We start from the raw sequence: 23,549 nt of genomic DNA, 5'->3' as shown, positions 1-23,549 counted from the left end.
ATAAAATTTAAATTTGAAAAATTTTATCAAAAATTATATTATCGCAAAATGCAAAAAAATTCAGAAATAAAAATAATTAATGAAAATTAATTTAGAAGATTTTTAATAATTTTAAGAATTTTTTTAACAGATAAATTATGACAAAAAAAAATTATAATGAAAATTAATCTAGCAGATATTTAATAATTTTTGGAACTTTTGTTAACAAATAAATTATGGCAAAAAAAATAAGAAAAAAAATTGACATTTAGAAATTTTAAAAAATTAAAAATGCAATTTTTAAAAATAATTCTTTAGAATTAATTTAATTGTTAAATAAAATAAAAAATTGGTCAAGTGACAGCTAACTTTAATGTCATAAAATTATAAAAAAAATTGACATGTAAAAATTAAAAAAAAAAAAAAAAAAAAACAAAAATGCAATTTTTTTTAATAATTTTTTGGAACAAATTTGTTTGTTAAAAAAAAAAATAAAAAAATGGTCAAGTAACTGCTAACTTTAATATCATAATTTAAAAAAAAAATTTTTTTTTGTAAGCTAAACTGATTTTTTTCAGAATAATAGATGATAAATCATTTTCATTATTTATATTTATATTAAATTCAAACATCACTTAATTAAAATATATTATTGTTACTATTAATGTATATTGTCGATCGGCATTCTTTTGCAATAAATAAATAAATAAAAGGTGTAATTTTTTAAAAATGACAATAAAATAACTCACAATTGTTAAAATTTTTTGTAAATCTACGTGCAGAAAATTTGAAAAAAAATTTTTTTTTTGAATATTTTCTTATTTTTAACTTAATTAATTAAAAAAATAAAAAAAAAAAATTTTACGTCTACTAATTTCAGTATCATAAAAAATAGTATTTAAATTAATTCAACCATATTTTATTTTATTATAAGGTAAAAGCCCCAATAGATGATCATGTACCAGTATATGATCACTCCATGTATTTGTATACCTATATTTATGAATATAGATATACAAATACATGGAGTGATCATATACTGGTACGTGATCATCTATTGGGTCTTTTACCTTACACTAAATCAGTCACTCTGTATTTTACATAAATCTTACTTTATTGCACATTAAATTTGTACCTTAAAAAAGTTATATTTATTAATTAACAATATGCTTTTTTAGCTTTTTAAATATTATTTTACAAATCTTGGTATGTTTAATAAGTTTAAGTAGAATATCAAACAAATTATTTTTCACCCAAAAAAACAATTTATTTTAATTATTTAAAAATAATATATTTTTATATTTCTCCATTCTTATATCTAAAATTCTTAGATTTAAAATTCTTCTAAAAAAATTCCCCAATGATTGATATCCGCTGGAGAAAAGGTTGAGCTTGACACGACAAAAACTGATAGTCTTCTCCATACGTAGAATTAACAGCGTACATATTATTACTTCTAATTCTTTCAAGTAACGACTGCGCAATAAAATCATTTTTTTTCGAGTCTTCATCAGGACTAATTTTCGAATTAGAATCTTCTGACTGAATTTTACTATTTTCACCATTTCCATCCCCCGAAACAATATTAATATTAGTAACAACAGCTTTTCCAAAACTAGAATAATTTTTACTTTTTTCTTTGTCATTATTACTTTCATTAAAATTTTCATTTTTATAAATTCCCTTCAAACTTTCTTCACGCGTCGCATTTTTAATTTTAACCTTCTTAACTTTAGCCCGATAATCAGTAAGTTTTTCCAAATTAGATTTTTTCGAGAAGAAACTTTTAAAAGGTTTGCAACAAGCCAGCGCTCCAGGATCAATAGGATGAGCTTCGGTATTAAAAATATACCCACCAGCTCCAACAACACACTCAGTCCACTGAGTTTTAACAATTTCCCCAGTTTGTCCATTCGCATGTATAAAATTATCCGGATCAAATAGAAGATACAAATACTTGGTAGTTTCAGCCAAGAAAAAAGATTCCATCCGATCAGACTTTTTATGATCTCTTACATCATTAATAGTTGCATAGCCACACTTGGTTCTTGCACTGTGTTGCAAACTTTTAAGAATATCAACGCCAACCTGAATTAAGTAAGGATCTTTGGTAGCTCTATAAAGATACATCACTGACTCAATAAGTTCTGGACGTAGCGGATAGCTTTCTCGATTAGTCCCAGCTTCAGCTTGAGCAATATTATAAAACTCCGGTGTGAAACCAAACTGCTTCCAAACTTGATGGTAATTATGAATTGATTTCATAGCATCATTTGTTTCTCCAAAGAGACTTAATACTCCGGGCCAATAAGCGTCTAAAGATTGAAAAACCGGAAGAGTAACATGCCCTTCAGTCATTGATACCCAAAGATGCCAATCTTCTCTGCGAATGTATTTTTCAATCGCTGCTCTGTAATCATGGAATATTTCTGCTAATACAGGATTTTGGAGCAAAAGTGTCCCTTTGGCTAGATATTCAAAGTAAGAATCAACTCCTGCTCCTATACCTGAGTCTCGAGCTGTCCACTGACCGGTTAGAATGTCAATGTGATTACCAACAAGGCCTATTTTTGACCTGTAATAACGCAGCGCTTTAACGGCATTCATTGCCACTTCTTCGTACAGAGGATCACCAGTTAGTCTTGACAGTGTACTGAATTCAAGTAAAAATGTACCGATTCCAGCAGTACATGTTATGGTAGTTTCTCCACTTGGAACGCCGTATTTTAAATTTACTGTACCGTAAGGCATCCCGGTTGGCGTGTCAAAAGCTACGATTAATCTCTTCGCCATGTCTTCGGCGAGACGTAATAATGGCCCGTTGCACGGCCAACCGGGTGGTAGGGTCATTCCAGCCTTTTTTATCAGTAAGTGAGCACTCAAGAGCCCACCGACTACTCTTATGTTTGTTTCAAAGACAGAAACGTTTATGTTGGCTTCAAAATTGTTTCTTGTGCTGATGATGTTGGCGATGCGACGGAACTCACTGAAGTTTCCTATTACTGCTAGGGTGTCCAAGGCGTCTATTAAAGTCAGGGAGAAACTTCCCCAAGTGTCGTAACCATCACAGCTAAGGGATCGAAGTTCGTCATAAGGATACGCGTAGTTTAGGTAACTTGAGTAAGCGTAGTCAAACATAGAGCGGACTTCTTCTTTTAATGATGCTAAATCTTCTTTTTGGTATTTTCTTTTGCTTTCGATTAAGGATACACTCGTTAAGAGAATTAAAATTCGAGGAAACAACATTTTCTAGAAAATAAATAATAATTTTTTTTAGTAGTGTGAAGAGAAATGGTATGTGTTTATGAGACTTAAATTAGAGATAGGGGAGAAGGGGGTCAATTGAACCACTCGACTTAAAAAATCGAAAAAATTGAAAAAACGCTTCATACTCTTAGAATTAGATTCTAATATGTTAAACTCGGATATGATCAAAATTTGAAATCATTGCGATTAATAAATTTTGAAAAATTGAGATTTTCTTATTTATAGGCATGTAAACTGTTTTTTCGGCTGGTGACAAATTGTTTAATAATATTTCAATTTTTGAATTAATTGATAAAATTTGAATTGTAGTAGTTGTATATACTTATACTTTATAATCCTCAACTTTGTTCATAGTGATATAATAGTTTATTTATTTATTTATTATTTACTATTAATTTTTATAAAATTATATGGGGTCAATTGAACCAGCAGTCCCGGGGACGATTGAACCATACGGAGAAGCATGGGACATACGCGCGCATCTTGACTGTACGTGAAAAATACTCAGGGAAATAACCTAACAATTTGATGAACAGAATTTATGATGAAAATTATTTTTAATTTGATTTTTAATTTATTTAATATAATATCTGTGCATTAAAAATGTGCAACAGTAATATTAGCAAGTAACAATTAATATATTATTTATTAAAAGTTCGGGTTTGAGTTTTAAATATTATTGGTTCAATTGACCCCAAGCAGTGGTTCAATTGCCCCCGAGCGGGGGGTCAATTGAACCATTCGACGCGTTTGGATAAATTAATAATTTTTAAAAATTCACGTTGTTTATTTACTAATTTATGTGTTGATAATGATAGTAGACTTAATCCGAACAAAAACAGTTTCACTGTAAAAAAAATTGCGCCAAGTCCACGTTCATAAGACTATTAGGAAAAAAAATTTTTTTTTTTTCTTTACAAAAAGATACAAAATAAAAAAATTGAAAAATCCAAGTAACCGATATGATTGTTTATGATTTTCGGAAATTAAAAAAAATTTTATTGTAAATTTAAAAATTATAAAAAAAATTTTAGAACGTATTTAAGACCTGCAGTAATACATGCATTTAGACTTCTTTTTAAATGGTTATTATTTAACGAAAATATTTGTTTCTCTCATTGTTGATTTTATTTTGGGTTAATAATGAGTCAAAATTTTGTTTAAAAAAAAAAGTTATTATTATGTTGAGAAAATTTTATAAAAATGTTTTCGAAGTGAGACTTACGAAAAAAACTGCAGTAATACCCACACTTACCCTAACTGATTTAAATTCTGAAATTAATGATAACCAAATAAAAATACATTATATTTACTGTTAAATCCTTTGATTTCAATAATTTTTGCAATTTTAGTTTTATAAAGTTGGATTGTGATAAATTAAAATGTTGTTTTATTGTTGACTCTCAGTTCACTAATTTGAATTTAAAAATAGATGATTTATTATAATTTTCGTTAATTGTAGTTCCAATACATATTTTGTACTATTTGATAAATATAATAAATGATTGACGGAGAAAAATTGACAAATTAATGATTTAATAGTAATTTAATTACTATTTTGTTCGTTTTGGTGAGAAACCCCATAAGTCAATGAACTTCATATCATTGTTGTGAATAGTAGTAATTAACAATAAAATTTTGTCATGCTCGAATATTTTTTAGGGATACTAACATTATTATTATTCGTCATTGGTTCATGATGTTAATGCAAATTTAACCAAAAAAAATGTTATTTGCTTCTCTTGAAAAATTTAGTATTTTTGACTTATGGGGTTTCTCAAATAAACGATTCAAATAAAGTCTTTAAGAAAATATTGAACAAGAAATTATTGCTGAGAATTTTTTGCATGAGAAAAAACAGACGGTCACCCTTCTAAAAATTGAATTTAAAAAGAAATTTTTTTTGCGATAATTTATTCGTTAAAAAAATTTTAAAAATTATCAAATGTCTCTCAATTTCAGTGTTATAAATGTTTAGAAGTGAAATTCAATTTATTTTTGATAGTAAGATATCCAAAAATTGACATTTAAAAATTTTTTTCAATTATTTTATTTTACAGCGTTTTTTTGTTTTCTAAAAGTAAAAAAAATAATTGACCTCTTAAAAATTATTTTTTTTTTTAAATTACTTTTATGAAAAAATAAAAAATGTATAATTTTTCAAAAAACAAATTTTTAAATGTCTTTTGTGGACCCTACTACCAATAATTATGGAAATAATTTTTTACTTACCATTTAGTAATATTAATTCAACAGCATGTTTTGTGTAAATATTTATTTTATAAAAAATTTCAATATCACTCCATTTCCTTGCCGTTACAACTTGTATTTTATCGGGAAGTACCACGTCATAATTAAAATTTCTATGACAGTTTATTTAATGAACAAGACAACCTTAGATTATCCATTAATTTTAACCTATAAAAAATATGAGTATATTAAGTATAATATATGACATTTAATAAATAAATTAAAAAATAACTTACTCCACGTGAATGTGAAACATATATATTATTTATATAAAAAAAAAAAAAAAAAAAAAAAAAAACAATAATAGAACTTAAGACTTGATTTGACTAATTTATGTCTATTATACAATTTTTAATTTTCAGTATTGTTTTTTTTTTTTTTTAATTACATCTTATTAGAATTTACTAATTTTTTTTTTTAATAATTAAATATTTTAAAAACTATTTTCTAGCAGAGCTAGTATAAAAATTTGGTGCTCCAATACCTACAAAAAAAAACAAACGCAGCCATGCTTATGATCGAATTAAAATAGCGCATGCGTATAAATTTTGATCTTTTACACTTGACATTAAAAAAAAACGATTTTAATTGCTTAAATAAATATATTAAATTCTTCCATGGTCAATTACTTAAAAAAATTTAATTGTAAATAAATGTTTGATAAAAAAAACACTTGCGAAAACGGTAAATGGTTGTGTTTGTGCGCGCAAGAACATTTTGTTAAAAAACTACAGTGCGCATGCGCCTCTACTAAATTGAAAAGAAAAGAGTTTTATAAAACTGAAGTCAGCTGACATCTGTCATTTTAAAAATTTTAGAACAAATAAATTTCTGCTAAAAAAATATTTAAAAAAAACACAGCAATAATTTTTTGACACATTTCTTACAAAATTCTTTTTATAATAATTTATCTATTGAAAAAAAATCCTATAAATAATCACATGTCAGCTGACTTCAGTATCATATAATTTTCATGGAAGAAAACAGCGAACGTAACCAATTAGTTTTTTTATGAATAAATTTTCAAGACTGAAGCGCACGAACTTTGACAGGAAAACAACTCCGTATTTTTGTGGACGATCCCTGTTTACATAAACAGTAAGACAGTAAGTGCGTATAAGTAAATTTATGTGTGTACATGATACAAAGTTAATAATTAAACATTCCACGTTATTTTATAGGTAACATACACATATGAATAGTGATGTATGTAGAATATAAATATATAAATGCGAACAACATAAAATTCATTATAACTGATAGTAACTGTGCCGACAAAAAATAAAAGGAATAGTCAACAATGCTTGTCTCGTGAATGTCTTCAACGGTATTATTTATTGCTAATTTACAAGAGGATTTTGTCAAATGAATTCATCAGACGACTCCAGATTTTCTAGTCAATATCAACGATTTGATGATGATGTACAGGAAAACTTTAGGACTAGTCCTAGTAAGTAATATTTTTGTTCTTATTTAGATCCATTTTTTCATACATTCAATCTATTAATTTTATTTATTTACTTTTTTTTTTTATTAATCTACAGTAGACACTCTAGTTTCATTTATCAATCATTTTAAAGTTATATCATCTTAAATTTTCTGAGTAATAATAAATATATATAAATGTCAACATGATTCTCAATCTTTTGTAGACTTTATTTACTTGTCAACAATTATTATAATTGACAGTCAATTATTTTAAATTTAAAATATGACAATGAAATTAGCTTGACAGTTCTTAAGCTTTATCTAAAAAATAATTGAGAAGAAGATGATACTGAAGTTAACTGACAGCTGTCAATTTTTTTAATTTTTATAATAAATCAATAACAATAAAAAAATGCTTCTAAAAATTTTCACCCAGAATTTTTTTTTTTAATTTTCAAATGTGGAATTTTTTTATTAAATTTTTTTTCATAATATTTTCATTGCTAAAAAATTTCTAATGTCTGTCAACTTCAGTATCATTTAAGAAGATATTTTCAAAAAAATGGCATTAATTTATTTTGTAAAATTTTTAGTGTTTTTTATAACAATTAAATTTTTAAAAATTGTCATATATTTTTTGTATCATACAAACATTTTGGATTTTTTTGTATTTAATTTACTAATAATTCTCTAGCATACCTTAAATATTTAAAAATAGACGGTATAATTTATTTTAAATGAGATTTTATTAAATTTATGATACAGCAGCAGAAAGTCACATCATTATCTCTATTTCTTCTTAATTATTTCAAAACTCTTCCGGCCCTCTTTAATTTTTTTAGAGTATGGATCTATATTGTCTTGCACTTCTTCAGACTATCAACCGAAAGCTTCCACTCACGAAAATGACACGATACCGGACTCATATCAAGCAACTCCAAGAGATATTGAAATTGATGATCTCGCTGAAAGTACTGTCTTTGCAAAGCAAACCATCAATGATCCTGACATACATTGGGAAATGAATTATCATGAAGCTGCGATATTTTTAGAGGTAGTTTTAGATTTATATTTATATTGTAAATAATATATAAATTTTAGGTAATTATTTAAAAGTGGGATCAACCCCATTTTGGGCCATAACTAGGTGAAAAATTAACATTTTCAAAATTTGTTTTCTGATTCTGCTTTTTTGATAGCTTTTTTGCCTTCAAAAGTTGGAAAAAATTTTGGCTTTCATGTTTTTGGATATAATTTCTACTTTATCTTTTTTTGATATATTTTTTTTTGAAAAGTACATAAAAAAATGAACAATTAAAAAAAAAAAGTTGAATATCACAATTTTCTAAAAAATTTATAAATTTTTTTGAAAGTTTGTTAAAATTGTGATAACTACCTTTTTTTCGAAATTTCTTTCAAAAAAATGAATATTAAAATGATTGACCCCACTTGTAAATATTTACCAAATTCTATGTAATTACGAGTATAAGAAAAATTTTATCTCTTATAATAAAATAGGTTTTTTTTTTGTTTTAATGTAAAAGCCCCAATAGATGATCATATTGATCATGTACCAGTATATGATCACTCCATGTATTTGTATACCTATATTTATGAATATAGATATACAAATACATAGAGTGATCATATACTGGTACGTGATTATCTATTGGGGCTTTTACCTTATTTAAATTAGTATTTTTAAAAAAAATTTTGACCTAAATTTTTGTCTTTTCAAGGTTTCATACGGTCGTAAGCGATAAGTAGTTAATTTATTCTAATAAATTTACTAGAGTAAATATAAATAGATTGGAATTTAACACTAGATAAAATCTGTTTGTTCGTTTTGTTTTTTTAAATTTAAATGTCTTTAAATATGTTAAATATTATTTCATATTGCGATGAGCGTATATTTTAAAATTAATTTTTATAGTTAGATTTGGTATTATCAGAAAGGTCTTGTCTTGAAATTATGCCTTCGATTTTATATATTTTTTGGTGACAATAAATTTTTTCACGTTAATTTATTGAAGCAGTTTTGAATAACAATAAGCAGAGATATGTAATACTAGCAATCTTACAGTTACTATGTAACTTCCGTGACTTGTGAACTATAAATAATCAAAATTTTGCTTTATTAAACAATGACTTTTGTTAACTTGCACTGTACTTTCTTAAATATTGACGTTTTTAAAGATATAAGCTCATCCCGATGTTACACTCATCAAGAGCTTTCATTTGAGTACCCACATGTATTTTCGATATATTTTTCATATAAACATATATATAATATATATAAATATATGAAAAATTGATGTGGGTACTCAACTCAAAGATCTCGATGAGTGTAATATCGTATCGATTTTATCATATGACTATTCTGGAAACAAAATTTTTCTTATTCTTTTAATAATATAGATAAGAAAATGTTGGCATTGATTTAATTGTAATTATATATTTTTAGGAAGGACAAAATAATGAAAAATTTGATTCTCATCCTCGACATCCAGAAGATTTACCAGCATATCTTTTAGTTCATAACAATTGGTATTATGGCCTTGATCTTTTTACTTCTTTACTACTACTAGCTCTTGCTTTTGTTGAAGAACCAGCGGTATCAATTTTTCAAGTAATTAATTTATATTAGCAATTAATTTTATAAATAATGAAAACTTATGAAAAAATGAGCTTTTTTTATTTATTACTAATATTCGATAAATTATCAGAAAAACTTTAAAAACTCTCATTGTTCAAAAGATTAATTCTTTCTAACATTTCAAATGTACTAATAATAATAAAATAATTTATTTCAGTTGCCAGTTTGGCTACACGGTTCTATTGAACTATTGGCATTATTAACAATTGGCGTGGAGTTAGCATTGAAATTAAGATGGATTGGTTGGGGCACTATTTTAAAACACAAGCGAACTATGCTGAAGGTTTTTTAAACTTTATAAAAACTTTTATTTAGACTTACTCACAAAAAAGTAATTGATAACTTTTATTTTCAGTGTGTTACATTAGCAATAATGTTTTTGGAAGCGGTAATTGTTGTTATTCGACAATCATCCCATTTTAGAGTGACTAGAGCATTAAGACCAATTTTCTTAGTTGATACCAAATATTGTGGTGGAGTACGAAGATTTATTCGACAAATTTTGCAAACCCTACCGCCAATTTTAGATATGCTTGGTCTTTTGTTATTTTTTATCATTGTTTATATGGTACTGGGTTACTTTATGTTTTCTGAAACAAATCGCAATTTTGCAACATTACAAGACAGTTTTGTTAGTCTTTTTGTTCTGTTGACAACGGCTAAGTAAGTGATATATTGATATCATAATATTACACTGAGAGTAAAAACTCTTTTGAAAAAAATTAACAAAGCTGTAATAAAAAATTAATTTGTTAAAAATTTTTAAAAATTCTATTTCTTAGCTGAAGAAATAAAAATTTGGCAAATATTTACAAGTGGGGTCAACCATTTTAATTTTCATTTTTTTGAACGAAATTTCTATTTGATTTTATTGATATATAAATATTTTTTTTTTTAAATACATAAAAAAATGAACAATTAAAAAAAAAAAAAAGTTGATTATCACAATTTTAACAAATTTTCAAAAAAATTTATAAAATTTTTAGAAAATTGTGATATTCATTTTTTTTTTTAATTATTCGTTTTTTTTATATACTTTAAAAGAAAATATATATCAAAAACATCAAAAAAAGATAAAATAAAAATTTTATCCAAAAACATAAGAGCTAAAATTTTTTTCAACTTTTGAAGACAAAAAAGCTATCGAAATCTTTATTTTCTTCTTTCACATTTTTTATCATAAATGCGACGTAAAAACAAGCAGAATAAAAAAAATCTTGAAAATGTTAATGTAAATAATTACCAAAAATTTTTTTTACAATAACTTTCTTGTTGAAAAAAAATTTTTCAATTTTTGGAAAAAACATTTTAAACAGTCAACTTGCGAATTTTCATCCAAAATTATTTTTTAACAAGAAAATAACTAAAGAAAAATTTTTTGATTTGGAAAAAAAAATTTTAGATAGACAATTTGCGAATATTTATCCAAAATTATTTTTTCTCAAATCTATAAAACTTTTTTTCAACAAGAAATTGTTTAAAATTTTTAAAAAATTAATTTCTTGTCATAACAATGTCAATTTTTTTAAAAAGACATTTTTTCTCTTAGTGTAGTCTTGGTTTAACAAAACATTATATGTGTTGCTACACAATTTTTCTTTTTTACAGTTTTCCAGATGTAATGATGCCTTCATTTTCTAAAAGCAAGTGGTATGCGATATATTTTGTATCTTATTTATCAATGATGCTCTACGTCATGATGAATCTCATGTTAGCTGTTGTCAATGAAACGTTTACGTCTGCCGAGCGAGATAAATTTAAAAAATTATTTCTGCACAAACGACGAGCATGTCAACATGCATTTAAACTTCTTGTTTCCAAACAAAATCCTGATCAAATGAAATTTAAACAATTTGAGGGATTAATGCGCTATTATGCTCCTAAAAAAAGTATATTATAAAGGATATTATTAATTTGATAATTAACTACACGCTAAGAGAAAAAATTTTTCTAATACATGTTTGATTTTTAGGTACGCTAGATATCATTTTGATGTTTCGCCATTTGAATTCTTCTAATAGTGGTGCATTAAGTTGTGAAGAATTCCTTATGGTTTATGATGTAACAACATTAGAATGGGAACCACAATACTCGGGAATACCTTGGTATCATACGGCTTGGCCTCCTTTGCAAATGCTTTGCAATGGAGCTCACATAGCAATCAGATGGCCTTATTTTGAAACTTTTGTCTGTAAGTTTTCTTTAATTAATAATATGAGAATTTTTTTTTTAAGAAAGTAAAAATTGATTGGTTTTAACTTCCCACTAAAAAAATTAAAAATTTTCGAAAATCGGGAAATTATCAGTTTTACCCCGTTTTTCGAAAATTTAGTTTTCATCAGATTTCGACGTTTTGTGGTCGTAGAAAGCTTTCCTGACTATTCTCGCGATGGTGTCTGTGCGGTGTATGTGTGTGTATTAAATTTCAATTTGATTCTATTTATTATTTTTTATGGAAGAGAATTAGCTCAATATTAATTAGTTTTAATGGCCTGAAATTTTTTCTCCGCATCGCTGGATGTATCATAAAATTGCGTTTTTAAATCTCGACTTAAAATTTTACTAACTTTTTGACTAGCACAAAGACTTAAAATTTAATAAAATTCGCACTTACCTTTCATATATGTAATAATTCTTCTTAACTTTCAATGTGCAGGTGCTATAGTATTCCAGTCTTCTTCTTACAATAATAAATATTGTTTAGGAAAAAAAATTTTTTTTTCTTTTACAATAGAGTATCAAAGGTTTTAGTTAAATTGATAGCTTGGAAATTTTATGAGTCAATAAATCAAATGATTAAATATTTTAGAAATTAAGGGATCAAAAAGTGATTAGAAATAACTATAAAAAAAATTTTGAATATGGTTAAATTTTATATCAGACTTTAAGATAAATGTTAACAGTTGAATTTTTTTAATCAGAACAAAAAATTTCATTGTATACTATACAAAAATTTTTTAATGATAGACAAAAATTCTCTAAGTTGTAGGGATAAATATACGAATAAAAAATCAAATCAATTACCTTTAAATAACTAAAATATTTTATTATTTACACTAAAAATATTTAATCTAGATTATGGTTATAAATTAAAAATATTATTTACATTAATTCATACATGCATACAATTATTGGCTCAATAATTTTAAATCTTCGTCGTTCAAATAATTAAAAATATTTCTAATAACTAAATCTGGTAAATGCATATAAAAAATATTGTACAATTCTGCTGCATTTTTCAGCAGCTCTTTTCTTTGAACCGCTCTTTTCATTGTTTCAATTATAATGCTACCATACACTTCGAATTCAGTTAATATTACGTCTTCGATAAAACAAAAGTCTGAATATCTTAATCCTACAGCTAATCTGTGTACATTTTTAACTACTAAATCGAAATAATTAAAATTTGTGTCGCTGATTTTTCTGGTTTTCAATTCATTTATTTCCTCTTCGCACTTTTCACGGGACGATTTAAAATGCTCACTATTTACAGCTTTTGAATTCCTCTTGTTGACATATAAACCGGCTGCGGATAACTTAATAATGTGACCCTCGATAATTTTTATTATTTCCAAACTCTGATTTGCTCTTTCATGATTAAGAGTCTGGAGAATATTTATTTCCATGGCGACATCAAGCAAACTGGAATTATTCTTGTCAACCACATTAACACTTATCCCACAGTCGAGTAAATATCGTAAAATATTTTTACCGCCTAACACAACAACTTGATAAGCTATGGTAACACCGTGCAAATTAGAAATGTCCAAGAAATTGGGATACTTTTTGACAAAAAGCTTAAAAATTTCTACTTCATCTTGTTTCACAACTTCATTGAACTCCAAAGTGTATTCCCCGTCCTTGATTATCTCTATTTTCGCTCCAAACTTCTCCAGAATTCGGAGAATCTTAATATCGCTGATGTCTAATACAGCCAATTGTAGAGAAGAGCGTAGTTGGTTGGATCCTTCATCGATGATGGCGTGGTGCTTCAATAGCAATTCTATCATAGGAATATTCATCAATATAATTGCCAAGTTTAAAGGAGACCAGCTGCAGAATCCCACTTGTATTTTGCATTTGTAAGGCACTAAGTTTACGTCGGCTCCTGACTTGACAAGAAACTCGGCGATGTCATTGGTATTATTTCGAATGGATTCGTGAAGTGGTGGAAGAATTACATCACAGCTTGGCATTATGTTGATGTCAGCTCCGGAAGATACTAATTTCTTCACGACGTCAAGCTTCTTTTGGTTTATCGCCACGTGGAGCGCCGTCCCCAAAAAGAGAGTGCTGATGTTCAAATCAACGTGATTTTCCAATAACAAGTCAATGAGTTCGTCGTCTGAATTAAAGATTGCGAACTGAAGGAGAGTTACTTTGTTGTACTGACCCCAAGAAAATATTGAGTTAACACTCAAATCTCCGGATTTCACTGACTTCTTGATCATTTCTAAATCACAACTGTTCACTGCCATTTTTGTACTTGAGAAATCGAATAATACACAATTGTACTTTACGAAAGATTGGTCTTGAATTTAAAGATTTTTGCACTTCCAATTCTGCCGTAAGAATGATTTGAGTTCTTGAAGTAATTCAGAAGGTAACCTTTTTTTGCTCCCTTCTTCGAAAAATTTTAAAGGGTCTTTCCCCTTCTTTCAGTCTACCAGCGCTTGCCATTGGTTCTTCTACTTTTGTAGGGTTGGAGGAAATAGAAGTGAGAAGTCCATAGTATGAAAAATCCTTAGCCAGGTCATATTTAGAGAATTGTGCTAAATCATTAAATGACACCTAAAGATTAATTTATTTTTTCTTAATAAGTTTCCAGAAACTCCTAATGAGATTTTAAGTGAAGAAAACCGAAGAAGTTGAATATAACTGATCTTAAATCAGATATTAAAATTAAACGACTGTTTCTAACATCGTTTTCTTACTCGTTGTCATGAAGAGAATAAAATACAGATAGTTTTAAAGAAGATCGGAAATTTTTGATTTTTAGGATGAGTTTACTACACCCGGATTTATTAAGATCCGAGAAGGAAACAATGACTCTTTGAATTCATTGTCAAAAATAATATAATAATAATCTTTTGTGACATGATAATAACATTTTAGTAGCTAGGTATGAAAAAAAAGTCTGAAAATTTTACTTTGATTTTTATCTTATATATATGATGCCAAAAAATATCCCGTTTAATAGTGTCATAAATATTCATAAATGATTATTTACATTAAGAGAATATAGCTTAGGGGCCATCCATAAATTACGTCACACGAATTTCAGGACTTTTTAACCCCTCCCCCCGTCCACATTTTTCAATTTTATGCATGTATTTAAAAATAATTAAAAAGAAACAGTTATTTTCATTTTTTAGAAAAGCGAGCGAGCACTCGCCGACGATTTAAACCTACTCAGACCCTTACTATTCAGAACTATTGAGAATTTTAGTATCTCACTTGCATTACAACGTCGCTTCAGAAGTTAGATGTTGTTGGGTGAGAGAAAATCTCATAACGAGAGTGCTAAAGTATTAATTAACATAAATTGAGTTTGTAAATATTTTAAGTTTTTTATTCACATATACAGTGCGCGTCATCGATTCGTGACGGTTGAAAATTTTATGGTAAAATAGAAAAATCAAAATTTTGACATCTGCAAATAAAGAAATCAATAAAAGGAAAATCTTTATAAGCATCATTTTAAACAAAATTGAAAAAATAATTCACTTTAAAAAATAGTTCACAAACCTCCATGAGTAGCTAATAACTGTGATAAATACGACACTCACTGTTTTAAAATTGTCTACTCATGGAGATTTGTCGACCTTCAGGAAGATGCGGGTCAGTCTGAAGAAATACACACGCTATCATAAAAATGTCTCGTTTGAGTAATTCAAATTTTATAGGTATAGACTCTGAAGGTATGCAAAAATTATCGGTCGGAGTATTTTGGATGCGGAAATTGTGAGAGATAGAGATAGAGAATAATTAGTCATGGGTCCGGGTTATTAGCCAGGCGCCAAGGGCCCCTAATCCCTTAATTACTTCTAGAAAAAACTCTTAAGCTTCTGACAGTCAAGCTTTTAAAAATTTCTTAATCTTTGAGTTATATTGTATTGTGTATCTCATCATTTGCCGAAATATTTCATTACTATTTAGGTAATAGTCTAAAATAATTTATGGTGATGTGTAACAAACATTTTCTGTTGAAACATTGCAACATTAATACATATAATAATGTTGAATGCTGAGTTTCTTATAACAAAAAATAATTAAAATAGTTATATAATAACAATAATAATTAATGCTGAAACAATAATAATTATAATTCTAAAATTAAAATTAAATGAAATAATTTAATTGTTTAAGTCTAACAAAGTGGGTGAGAGATACGACCCCCACATTGATAAAAAAATGAATGACAATAATTAATTTCATAATTAAAAACGTATAAGGTAAAAGCCCCAATATATGATCACTCCATGTATTTGTATACCTATATTTGTGAATATAGATATACAAATACATGGAGTGATCATATACTGGTACGTGATCATCTATTGGGGCTTTTACCTTATAACTTATTTTTTTTAATTTTAGCGCATGCAATCTTCATACTCATTTCGGGGGTGATTAAAAAGCGTTGTTACCAGATCGTTATTAGTGTGTCCCTCCTACTACTTGAATGTGATAAATTTCTTATAATTTATTAATTAATATCTTAAAAATTTTTTTTTATCTATGAGTTAAACTCCTCTTTAAAAATTACTATTGAACGTTACTTTAGTTTTTTTATAACAATCTTAAAACAAGTTGTTGAAGATAAAATTATCCTCCATAAAAAAGTTTCACGGTAAAAAATCACCCCAAGTCGACATTCACTGTTTTTTTTTTTTTTTTTTTTTTTTTTCTAAGTTGAATTTTGAAAAAGTTATAGCTACTTCAATCAAGGCCAATTTTTTTTTCAAGAATTCACATCTTTTTCATATAACCTGCATTAAAAAATGACGATTTTCTGCCCGCGAGATGAAGTTGCAGCTTTATTTTCAATCCTATCAATTGTTTGTTTATTTTATACCTTTATAATTATCATTTTAACCGTTAACTGTACTGACATATTATAATTCTGTTACTAAGCATAAATAAGAATGACAAAAGAAAACTATTCAATTTACGAATAATGTTTGATAAAAAATAAACCATTACTTTCTATTTTATTATAAGTTTTATAATAAAATGGTATTTTCGCTATTCGTCTGAAACTATCTAGTTCTGGTTGGCTCCAGACATTGAAACTAGCATTTTTAATGCAACTTATATGAAAAATATAATGTGTGCAACTTCACTCTGTTCTGAAATCGTTTTGTTTCATCCCTAGTCACACAATATACTATTTTTTGGTTGGGTAAAAAATTTTTATTTTTATCTCTCAGAGTACTGGAGTGAACAAATATAAGTAATTTTTAATCAATTAACTAGAGTTTGGTGTATTAATTTTTTTGGAGGAATTTTTTAGATATTCATTATAAGAAAATTAATCAAATTTATAGAAGAAAGTTAAATTTTGAAGAAAAATTAAAATTTGAAACAAAAATGGAATTTAATAAAAAAATTTAAGTTTGAAAAATTGAAAATTTTTAATAAATATTTTTTACCAGTATTATACTTTCCGACAATAATTACGTAGGTTGCAAAATAAATTCTTATGCGCTCTAATCAAATTATCATTTTAGATAATTCACAGTAATTATCATAAATATTAACTCGGTCTTTAAAAATGAGTACGGAAATTCCCATAATTAATCTGGCTGAAAATCCATTAAGGATATTAAGGACGTTCCGAGAAAAAATCGTTTTCTTAAAATTTTTTTGAAATTTCGAATAATTATCCTCATAAGTATCTTCTATACGCAGAAATTTTTTTTAAATAGTCCTTGCGGCACTAAATTTTGAAATATGAGCATTTAAAATTTGTATATTTTACATACAAACCCTATGCTGACCGACGTTCAAGCGAACGTTTTATTAAATATCAATCGTACTTTTCTTAGGATTATTTTAAAAAACTGAGAGTCATTAATTGATGACATAAATATTTTTTATCAAAAATAACATAAACGAGCGGTATTCATATTTTTATAAAAAATGTTTGAAGTTAGTGACTTTCGATATTTTATTAAGTAATTATTCAAATATTAATTATTTTATTTTGGAAATTTTACTACAGATGCTTCTATAATTTTAAATGGAGTAGCCATGGGTTGTAGACTTTTGGAATCATCGCCCAACCAAGTAGTAGCGGCTCATAAATTTGCTGCTGATTGGGACACACTTGCTTTTGCCGGTTGTAAGTATTATTATATAACGTAATATAATAAATAACTACTAAAAAATACGCAATCATGTTTTAAAATTAAATTTTAATGAATTTTTACATTATTAAAATTGATGCAGTGTTTGTAACTGAAGCAATGACTAAAGTTCTTGGATTGGGAATCCGTCGATATCTCAGTTCAGGGTGGAATCTTTTCGATTTAGGAGCATCAGTAATGCCATTAATAGCTGCTTGTGGCTTATCATTATTTCCAAATGCAATGTTCCTCGTAATATTCCGACCACTTCGTCTTCTACGGTTGTTTAAAATAAAAAAACGTTATCGTGATGTTTTTGGTACATTAGTTATACTTTCACCACTGATGTGTTCTACGGCAATTGTAATGCTTATTTTGTATTACTTCTTTGCAATTATTGGAATGGAAATGTTTGCTGGTTATGATATGCGAAATTGTTGTATGTAAGTATTAATATTTAAAATAATTATTCTTCTAAGATAGACTTAAAAAAAAAATTTATTTTGAAAAAAATTAGCAATGTAATAAGAAATTAATTTCTTATTAATTAATAGAAATTTTTTTTTTGAAAAAAAAAAAAATTTCTAAATTGGAAAAAAAATTTTTTTTTTTAACAAGAAAGTTACTGTGAAAAAATATTTTTATTTCTTCAGCTAATAAATAAAATTGTTTAAAATTTTTAACAAATTAACTCCTTATTAAAATATTTTTAATTTCTTTAAAAATAAAATTTTTTTCTCAATTTAATATATTACTAATGGCGAATAATTATTATTTATCTTCAGAAATACAACAGTTGAAGATTTTTACAAATACTCAGCAAATGGAAGTACTACTTTAGGTTATTATTATTTAAATACATTCGATAATTTAATGGCAAGTGAAATGACGTTATTTGAATTAACAGTCGTCAATAATTGGTTCATTTTAATGAATGCTTATGCAGTAATAGTTGGATTTTATACTCGATTTTATTTTATGACTTTTTATTTAGTCACAATGATAGTATTAACGATTGTTGTTTCAAGTTTTTTGGAAGCATTTAGATTTCGAATACAGTATAAAAAATCAACGTCTAAACGAGATGGTTAGTATAATCTTTATTATTATTTAAAATATAAAAAAAATTATTTATAATTATTTTTACTTTTTAAAGAGGAGAAAATGTTGCATGAAGAAGTTGAATTGAAATGGGATGAATTACAAACAATTATTCAGGACTTTCACATTTTGGAAAAATTAAGATCTTCTCTTATAGTAAATGTAAGTATTTAAAATTAATATTTTTTTCACTGAATTTATTGCATAGAGAAAAAAAATTTTATTTTTTCAAATCAAGGTCTAAAAATAATTACAATAACTGATACGGCAAAATTTGCTTCTTTAATATAAAAATCTTTCTCATAAGAATATTTAAATAAAAAAAACAAATTTTTTGTTCCAAAAATTATTAAAAAATTTTAGAAATGTTATATAAGGTAAAAGTCCCTATCATTGATACCCTATTTAATTTTATTATTTCATTATTAAAATCTGTTAATAATAATAATTGTTGATAATTCATAGCAATTTTACATATTTTTAAAATTAAAAAATAGTAAAATTTTATTCCAAGGTATAAACTATTTACTGCAAAAAAATTTCATTTTTTCAAGTAAGCCAAAACTGCTTATACGTTTGTAATTTCTTAACAATATTGTTAAAAAAGACCTTATTTTCAAATCCAGATTTCTCAATGTTTTTTTTTATGTAATTGCATTGTTTAAAATTATGTTAGATTATTTATAGTCTAAATAAACATACAATCATTTATTTATACTTTATCGAGTTAAAATTAATTTTAAAATAGCGGATGTCAATGATGGGGACACAAAAATTAACTTGCGTCAACTAACGACATAGACCATAATGTAAAGTAATCTTACCCCCTCAACATACATATCATCGTATTAATGCTTACATACTGTCATGTGATTTTATAAGAATCAAAGTATTATTATTATTATATCGTTTTTACTTGTATACCTATTTTGGTTTTTACAAGACTGTAACCCATATTCTCCACATTTTTGCTATTACCACAGTAATACCATTCAAGTGCCTCTTTTGTTATCATATAAAATTCATAATGTTATACCTGGCTTTCGCCCCTTTAACTAACACTTGTTTCTTTTGCGTTCAACTCTTTTTATAATCAACATATTATCCACTTTTTATTATCAACATGTTCTTCGCTTTTTTATAATCGACATATAAAATTTTGCACATAACTCTATTCTCAATGCGGCTGTGGACCGACTTGTGCTTTCTGTATTTACCCTATTCCTCACCTCTTTCTATCGGCTGTTGGAATAGTGGCGATGGGGAAACCACAGAGAAAACCCATGCCAGTACAGTCGGCTACCGGAGCGATCTTCGACGGTTGGTGTTGGAACTATTCGAACAACCGTCGGGGCTCGAACCCTCGCCTGACGACAAGATGCACGAACGAACTAACGGGATAATGACTTAGTCCGCTCGGCCATCATGCCGCTTCTTATAAGAATCAAAGTATTTGAGACTAGAAAAAATTGCTAAAAAAAACCTGGTAAAAAATATAGAAAAGCTAGGTCTTAATAAACGAATTTTAAAATAATAAAATTGTTGATAGTTTTGAATTAGTTAGAAAAAATGATTATTATTGTTAATATAAATTTAACTGTAATAAAAGACCTGTCAATAATAAGGTCAATGGTATGTCAATAATCGGCTTTTTGAATTTTTTGCGCTGTCAATAATACATACGTCCGACCTGTTGGTTTTAAGTTGATATAATAATTATTAAATTTATTGCTATTAAAGTTAATTAATTAAATTATATAAGTAAAAACAATGATTAAAGTGTCCTATAAAAAAAAGTTGACAATATTGATTTGAAACACGATGAAAAAATCCGAATATTCATGATCACTCATAGTATCAATCATGGGGGTTTTTACCTTATTATACTAAATTTTAGTCAATTAATTAATTAAATTTAAACTAATAATTTATTTAACTAGAATACCACAAACTATATTGGATCTCGGCCTCGTACGCGTGAAGTACTTCAACGAAGAATGTACACTCTTGAAATTCAAGAATGGGTTGCTGAAGCTAAAGTCGACGAAAAATCAAGTGAACCACTTTTATCAAGTAGCTTTGATGAAATCCGAGTCGAAGATTCTAATATGGATGTAGGACAAATAATTGATAGTAGACATAATTCTTTACAACATCGTAATGGACTTACTACGAGTCCAATGTAATTTATTTATACAAGTTTTTAGTATTTTAAGTCTGAGAGAAGGAATCTAAGTTTAAAATATGAAAGAATAATATTTTGCATTTTGAGTATTTAAAAATTTTTCTAAAGCAATAGATTAAGAGTAGTAGGGATCTTTTTTGAATAATTAACATACTCAATTGTTAAAGACAAAATATTTTTATTTTAAATATTTTAAACGTAGATTATGGGTAAAAAAATTTTTTTAATAGTCTTGCTTTATGAAATTAATATTTATATATGAATATATTTAACTATAATATTCTTTTTATTTCTATATAATTTGCTAGTTTTTAATTAAATTATTGCTAATTTCAATATAATTTTATATAGTGCTGCTTGTGGGATTATATTAAATTATTTTTAGTTAATTAATATTAATGTTTTATTAAAGTAGGCATATTAGAACAAATAATTTATTTTTATTTAGATTAATTAATACTTCGGGAGATCTGATTGTGCCGATAAGTGACATAAAATTAAGATAACTACAATATAAGTAAAATTGTTTGACCTTTAAAAGCTGAGATTATTGCACTACCTCAAATATTTTACGCTATGAGGCGTGCAAAATTAAAAGTACTATATATATTTTAGAAAAATTATTTTTGGTTAGTATGATAAGAATGAATCCTGGAAAAAATAGACCTGAAAAAATTTTAAAGTTATGAAAAATTCATATTATTTCATTTAAATTATTATAAAATAAAAATTATAATAATAATAATTAAATTTTTTTTTTTTAACAAAAAATGAAGCGATCATTCTAGGGGTGCTTGTTTTTCAGGAAAATTGTGAGTGTGATGTACAATTATTATTATTATAATTTTTATTTTATAATAATTTTAATGAAATAATATGAATTTAGGAGTGCTTTGATATCGACTTATTGTTTTATGTGAAATTTTTATAATTATATCTAGTCAAAAAATATGAGTATTACTCTTAAATGTTAAGATGTTAACATTCCATAAAACTGAAGAAATTATCGTACTTTGAATAGAAAAATTCTCAAAAAATTTCACATTAAGGTCATTCAATTTTTCGATCGATAATATAAATTGAAGTATGCTGAGAGAAAAAATATCTTTTGAAAAAGATGTTGTAATAAGAAATGAATTTTTTTTTTTAATTTTGAACAATTTTATTTCTCAGCTGAAGAAATAAAAATTGAAAACAAAAAAAAAAACTTTTTTTCAACAAGAAAGTTACTGTGAGAAAATTTTTCTCCTGATAAGAAATGAAATTGTTTAAAATTTATAATAAATTAATTTCTAATTACAAAAATGCCCATTTTTTTAAAAATACATTTTTTCTCTCAGTGTATTATCTGATTATTTTATTCGTCATCGGTAGCAATTGGGATCCTTTGATAAGTAATTAAAGAAAAAGGAACAACTTTTTATATCAATTTTTTTTTTAGTTTGACTGCATACGTAAAAATTTATTGAATTTATTTAGTACAATAATAAGCAATTTACTGTTACCAAAAATTTTTTATTACTATTATTTGTTTTTCGTTTTTTTTTGTGTTATATTTATATTTATTTAAAATTGTTGAATGTGTATAAAAATGATTAGTAACTAAGTTAAAACACGAATTACCAAATCGGAATATTGAACTCGACACTCATTTATATATTTAATAAATAATTAATTTATTGAAATTTTATAGATCATAATGAAAAAAATAATATATTTGTAATGAAAACAATTATAAAAAAAAACCATTTAAATGAATAAACTTAGCATTTTACTCTTCAGAAAACATATCAATGTTTTATTGTACCATAAATAAAAGACATTTTGCAATGTCAAGCCTAATCTCATTAGTACGATATAAATTTTGTATATTAGTCACTATGTATTTGCACTTGTGAAAATTAAAATTAATTATTAATGGAAATTTTTAGAATCACTTTTTTTTATTGTAACTGATTTATTGTAAAATTATAAAAAAATTGACAATGGTCAGCTAACTTTAGCATCATAAAAATATTATAGTATAAAAAAAAAATTCTAAAAATTTTCAGATGTCGGCTAATTCAATTTTCATTTACTTTTTTGATAAACAACACAAATTAATACATCTCAAACAAATTAATCCGTTCACTACTTAACTATCATCTTTTGCAGTTTAAAAAATAATGGAGTGTCTCTTGGCACGCTCCACGGATGAAAGTGCCTGAGTACCGGCATACTCGCAACCTATGAAAATGTTTAATTGATTGGATGCATAAATCTTCCGTTTTTCAACAGGAAGACCCATGTTTACTGCATAAATACTCACTAAGAAATGCATTCTTGAGCGCAT

At 26.1% G+C, this 23,549-nt stretch overlaps 2 protein-coding genes across 5 annotated transcripts; one reads left to right on the top strand and one right to left on the bottom strand.

The window, feature by feature from the left end:
* Nucleotides 1-1,253: 1,253 nt before the first annotated feature.
* LOC123270883 (ER degradation-enhancing alpha-mannosidase-like protein 2) lies at nucleotides 1,254-5,999 on the bottom strand. Of its 2 annotated transcripts, none has more exons than XM_044737033.1 (3): nucleotides 5,981-5,999; nucleotides 5,479-5,664; nucleotides 1,254-3,228 (listed from the first exon to the last, which is right to left on the bottom strand). In XM_044737033.1, exons 2-3 carry the CDS (start codon nucleotides 5,479-5,481, stop codon nucleotides 1,324-1,326), a joined length of 1,908 nt encoding a protein of 635 aa, XP_044592968.1. In that variant the 5' UTR covers nucleotides 5,482-5,664; nucleotides 5,981-5,999; the 3' UTR covers nucleotides 1,254-1,323. The 2 variants fall into 2 exon arrangements, with proteins under 2 accessions (XP_044592968.1, XP_044592967.1); XM_044737032.1 differs by lacking the exon at nucleotides 5,981-5,999 and adding an exon at nucleotides 5,733-5,869.
* Nucleotides 6,000-6,472: 473 nt separating this feature from the next.
* Nucleotides 6,473-21,258, top strand: LOC123270881 (two pore calcium channel protein 1-like). 3 transcript variants are annotated; one of them, XM_044737025.1, is made up of 13 exons: nucleotides 6,473-6,602; nucleotides 6,678-6,946; nucleotides 7,767-7,978; nucleotides 9,389-9,553; nucleotides 9,738-9,863; nucleotides 9,936-10,243; nucleotides 11,189-11,469; nucleotides 11,553-11,771; nucleotides 17,808-17,927; nucleotides 18,035-18,374; nucleotides 18,717-19,018; nucleotides 19,088-19,194; nucleotides 20,973-21,258. In XM_044737025.1, exons 2-13 carry the CDS (start codon nucleotides 6,862-6,864, stop codon nucleotides 21,216-21,218), a joined length of 2,511 nt encoding a protein of 836 aa, XP_044592960.1. In that variant the 5' UTR covers nucleotides 6,473-6,602; nucleotides 6,678-6,861; the 3' UTR covers nucleotides 21,219-21,258. The 3 variants fall into 3 exon arrangements, with proteins under 3 accessions (XP_044592960.1, XP_044592963.1, XP_044592961.1); XM_044737028.1 differs by having other exon boundaries at nucleotides 6,474-6,602; nucleotides 7,800-7,978; XM_044737026.1 differs by having other exon boundaries at nucleotides 6,476-6,606.
* The last annotated feature ends 2,291 nt before the right edge of the window (nucleotides 21,259-23,549 follow it).

The sequence above is a fragment of the Cotesia glomerata genome, linkage group LG8 (genome assembly GCF_020080835.1).
Source record: "Cotesia glomerata isolate CgM1 linkage group LG8, MPM_Cglom_v2.3, whole genome shotgun sequence".
Taxonomy (NCBI): Eukaryota; Metazoa; Arthropoda; class Insecta; order Hymenoptera; family Braconidae; genus Cotesia; species Cotesia glomerata.
This window is presented reverse-complemented; position numbering and strand designations above follow the sequence as displayed.

What these genes read in the sequence shown, in the direction of transcription:
- LOC123270881 (XM_044737025.1), top strand. Translation starts at nt 6,862, where the DNA reads ATGAATTCATCAGACGACTCCAGATTTTCTAGTCAATATCAACGATTT. An exon ending in AAACTTTAGGACTAGTCCTA is followed by an intron (nt 6,947 to 7,766) that starts GTAAGTAATATT and finishes TAATTTTTTTAG; the next exon opens with AGTATGGATCTATATTGTCT. An exon ending in CTATTATGCTCCTAAAAAAA is followed by an intron (nt 11,470 to 11,552) that starts GTATATTATAAA and finishes TTTGATTTTTAG; the next exon opens with GTACGCTAGATATCATTTTG.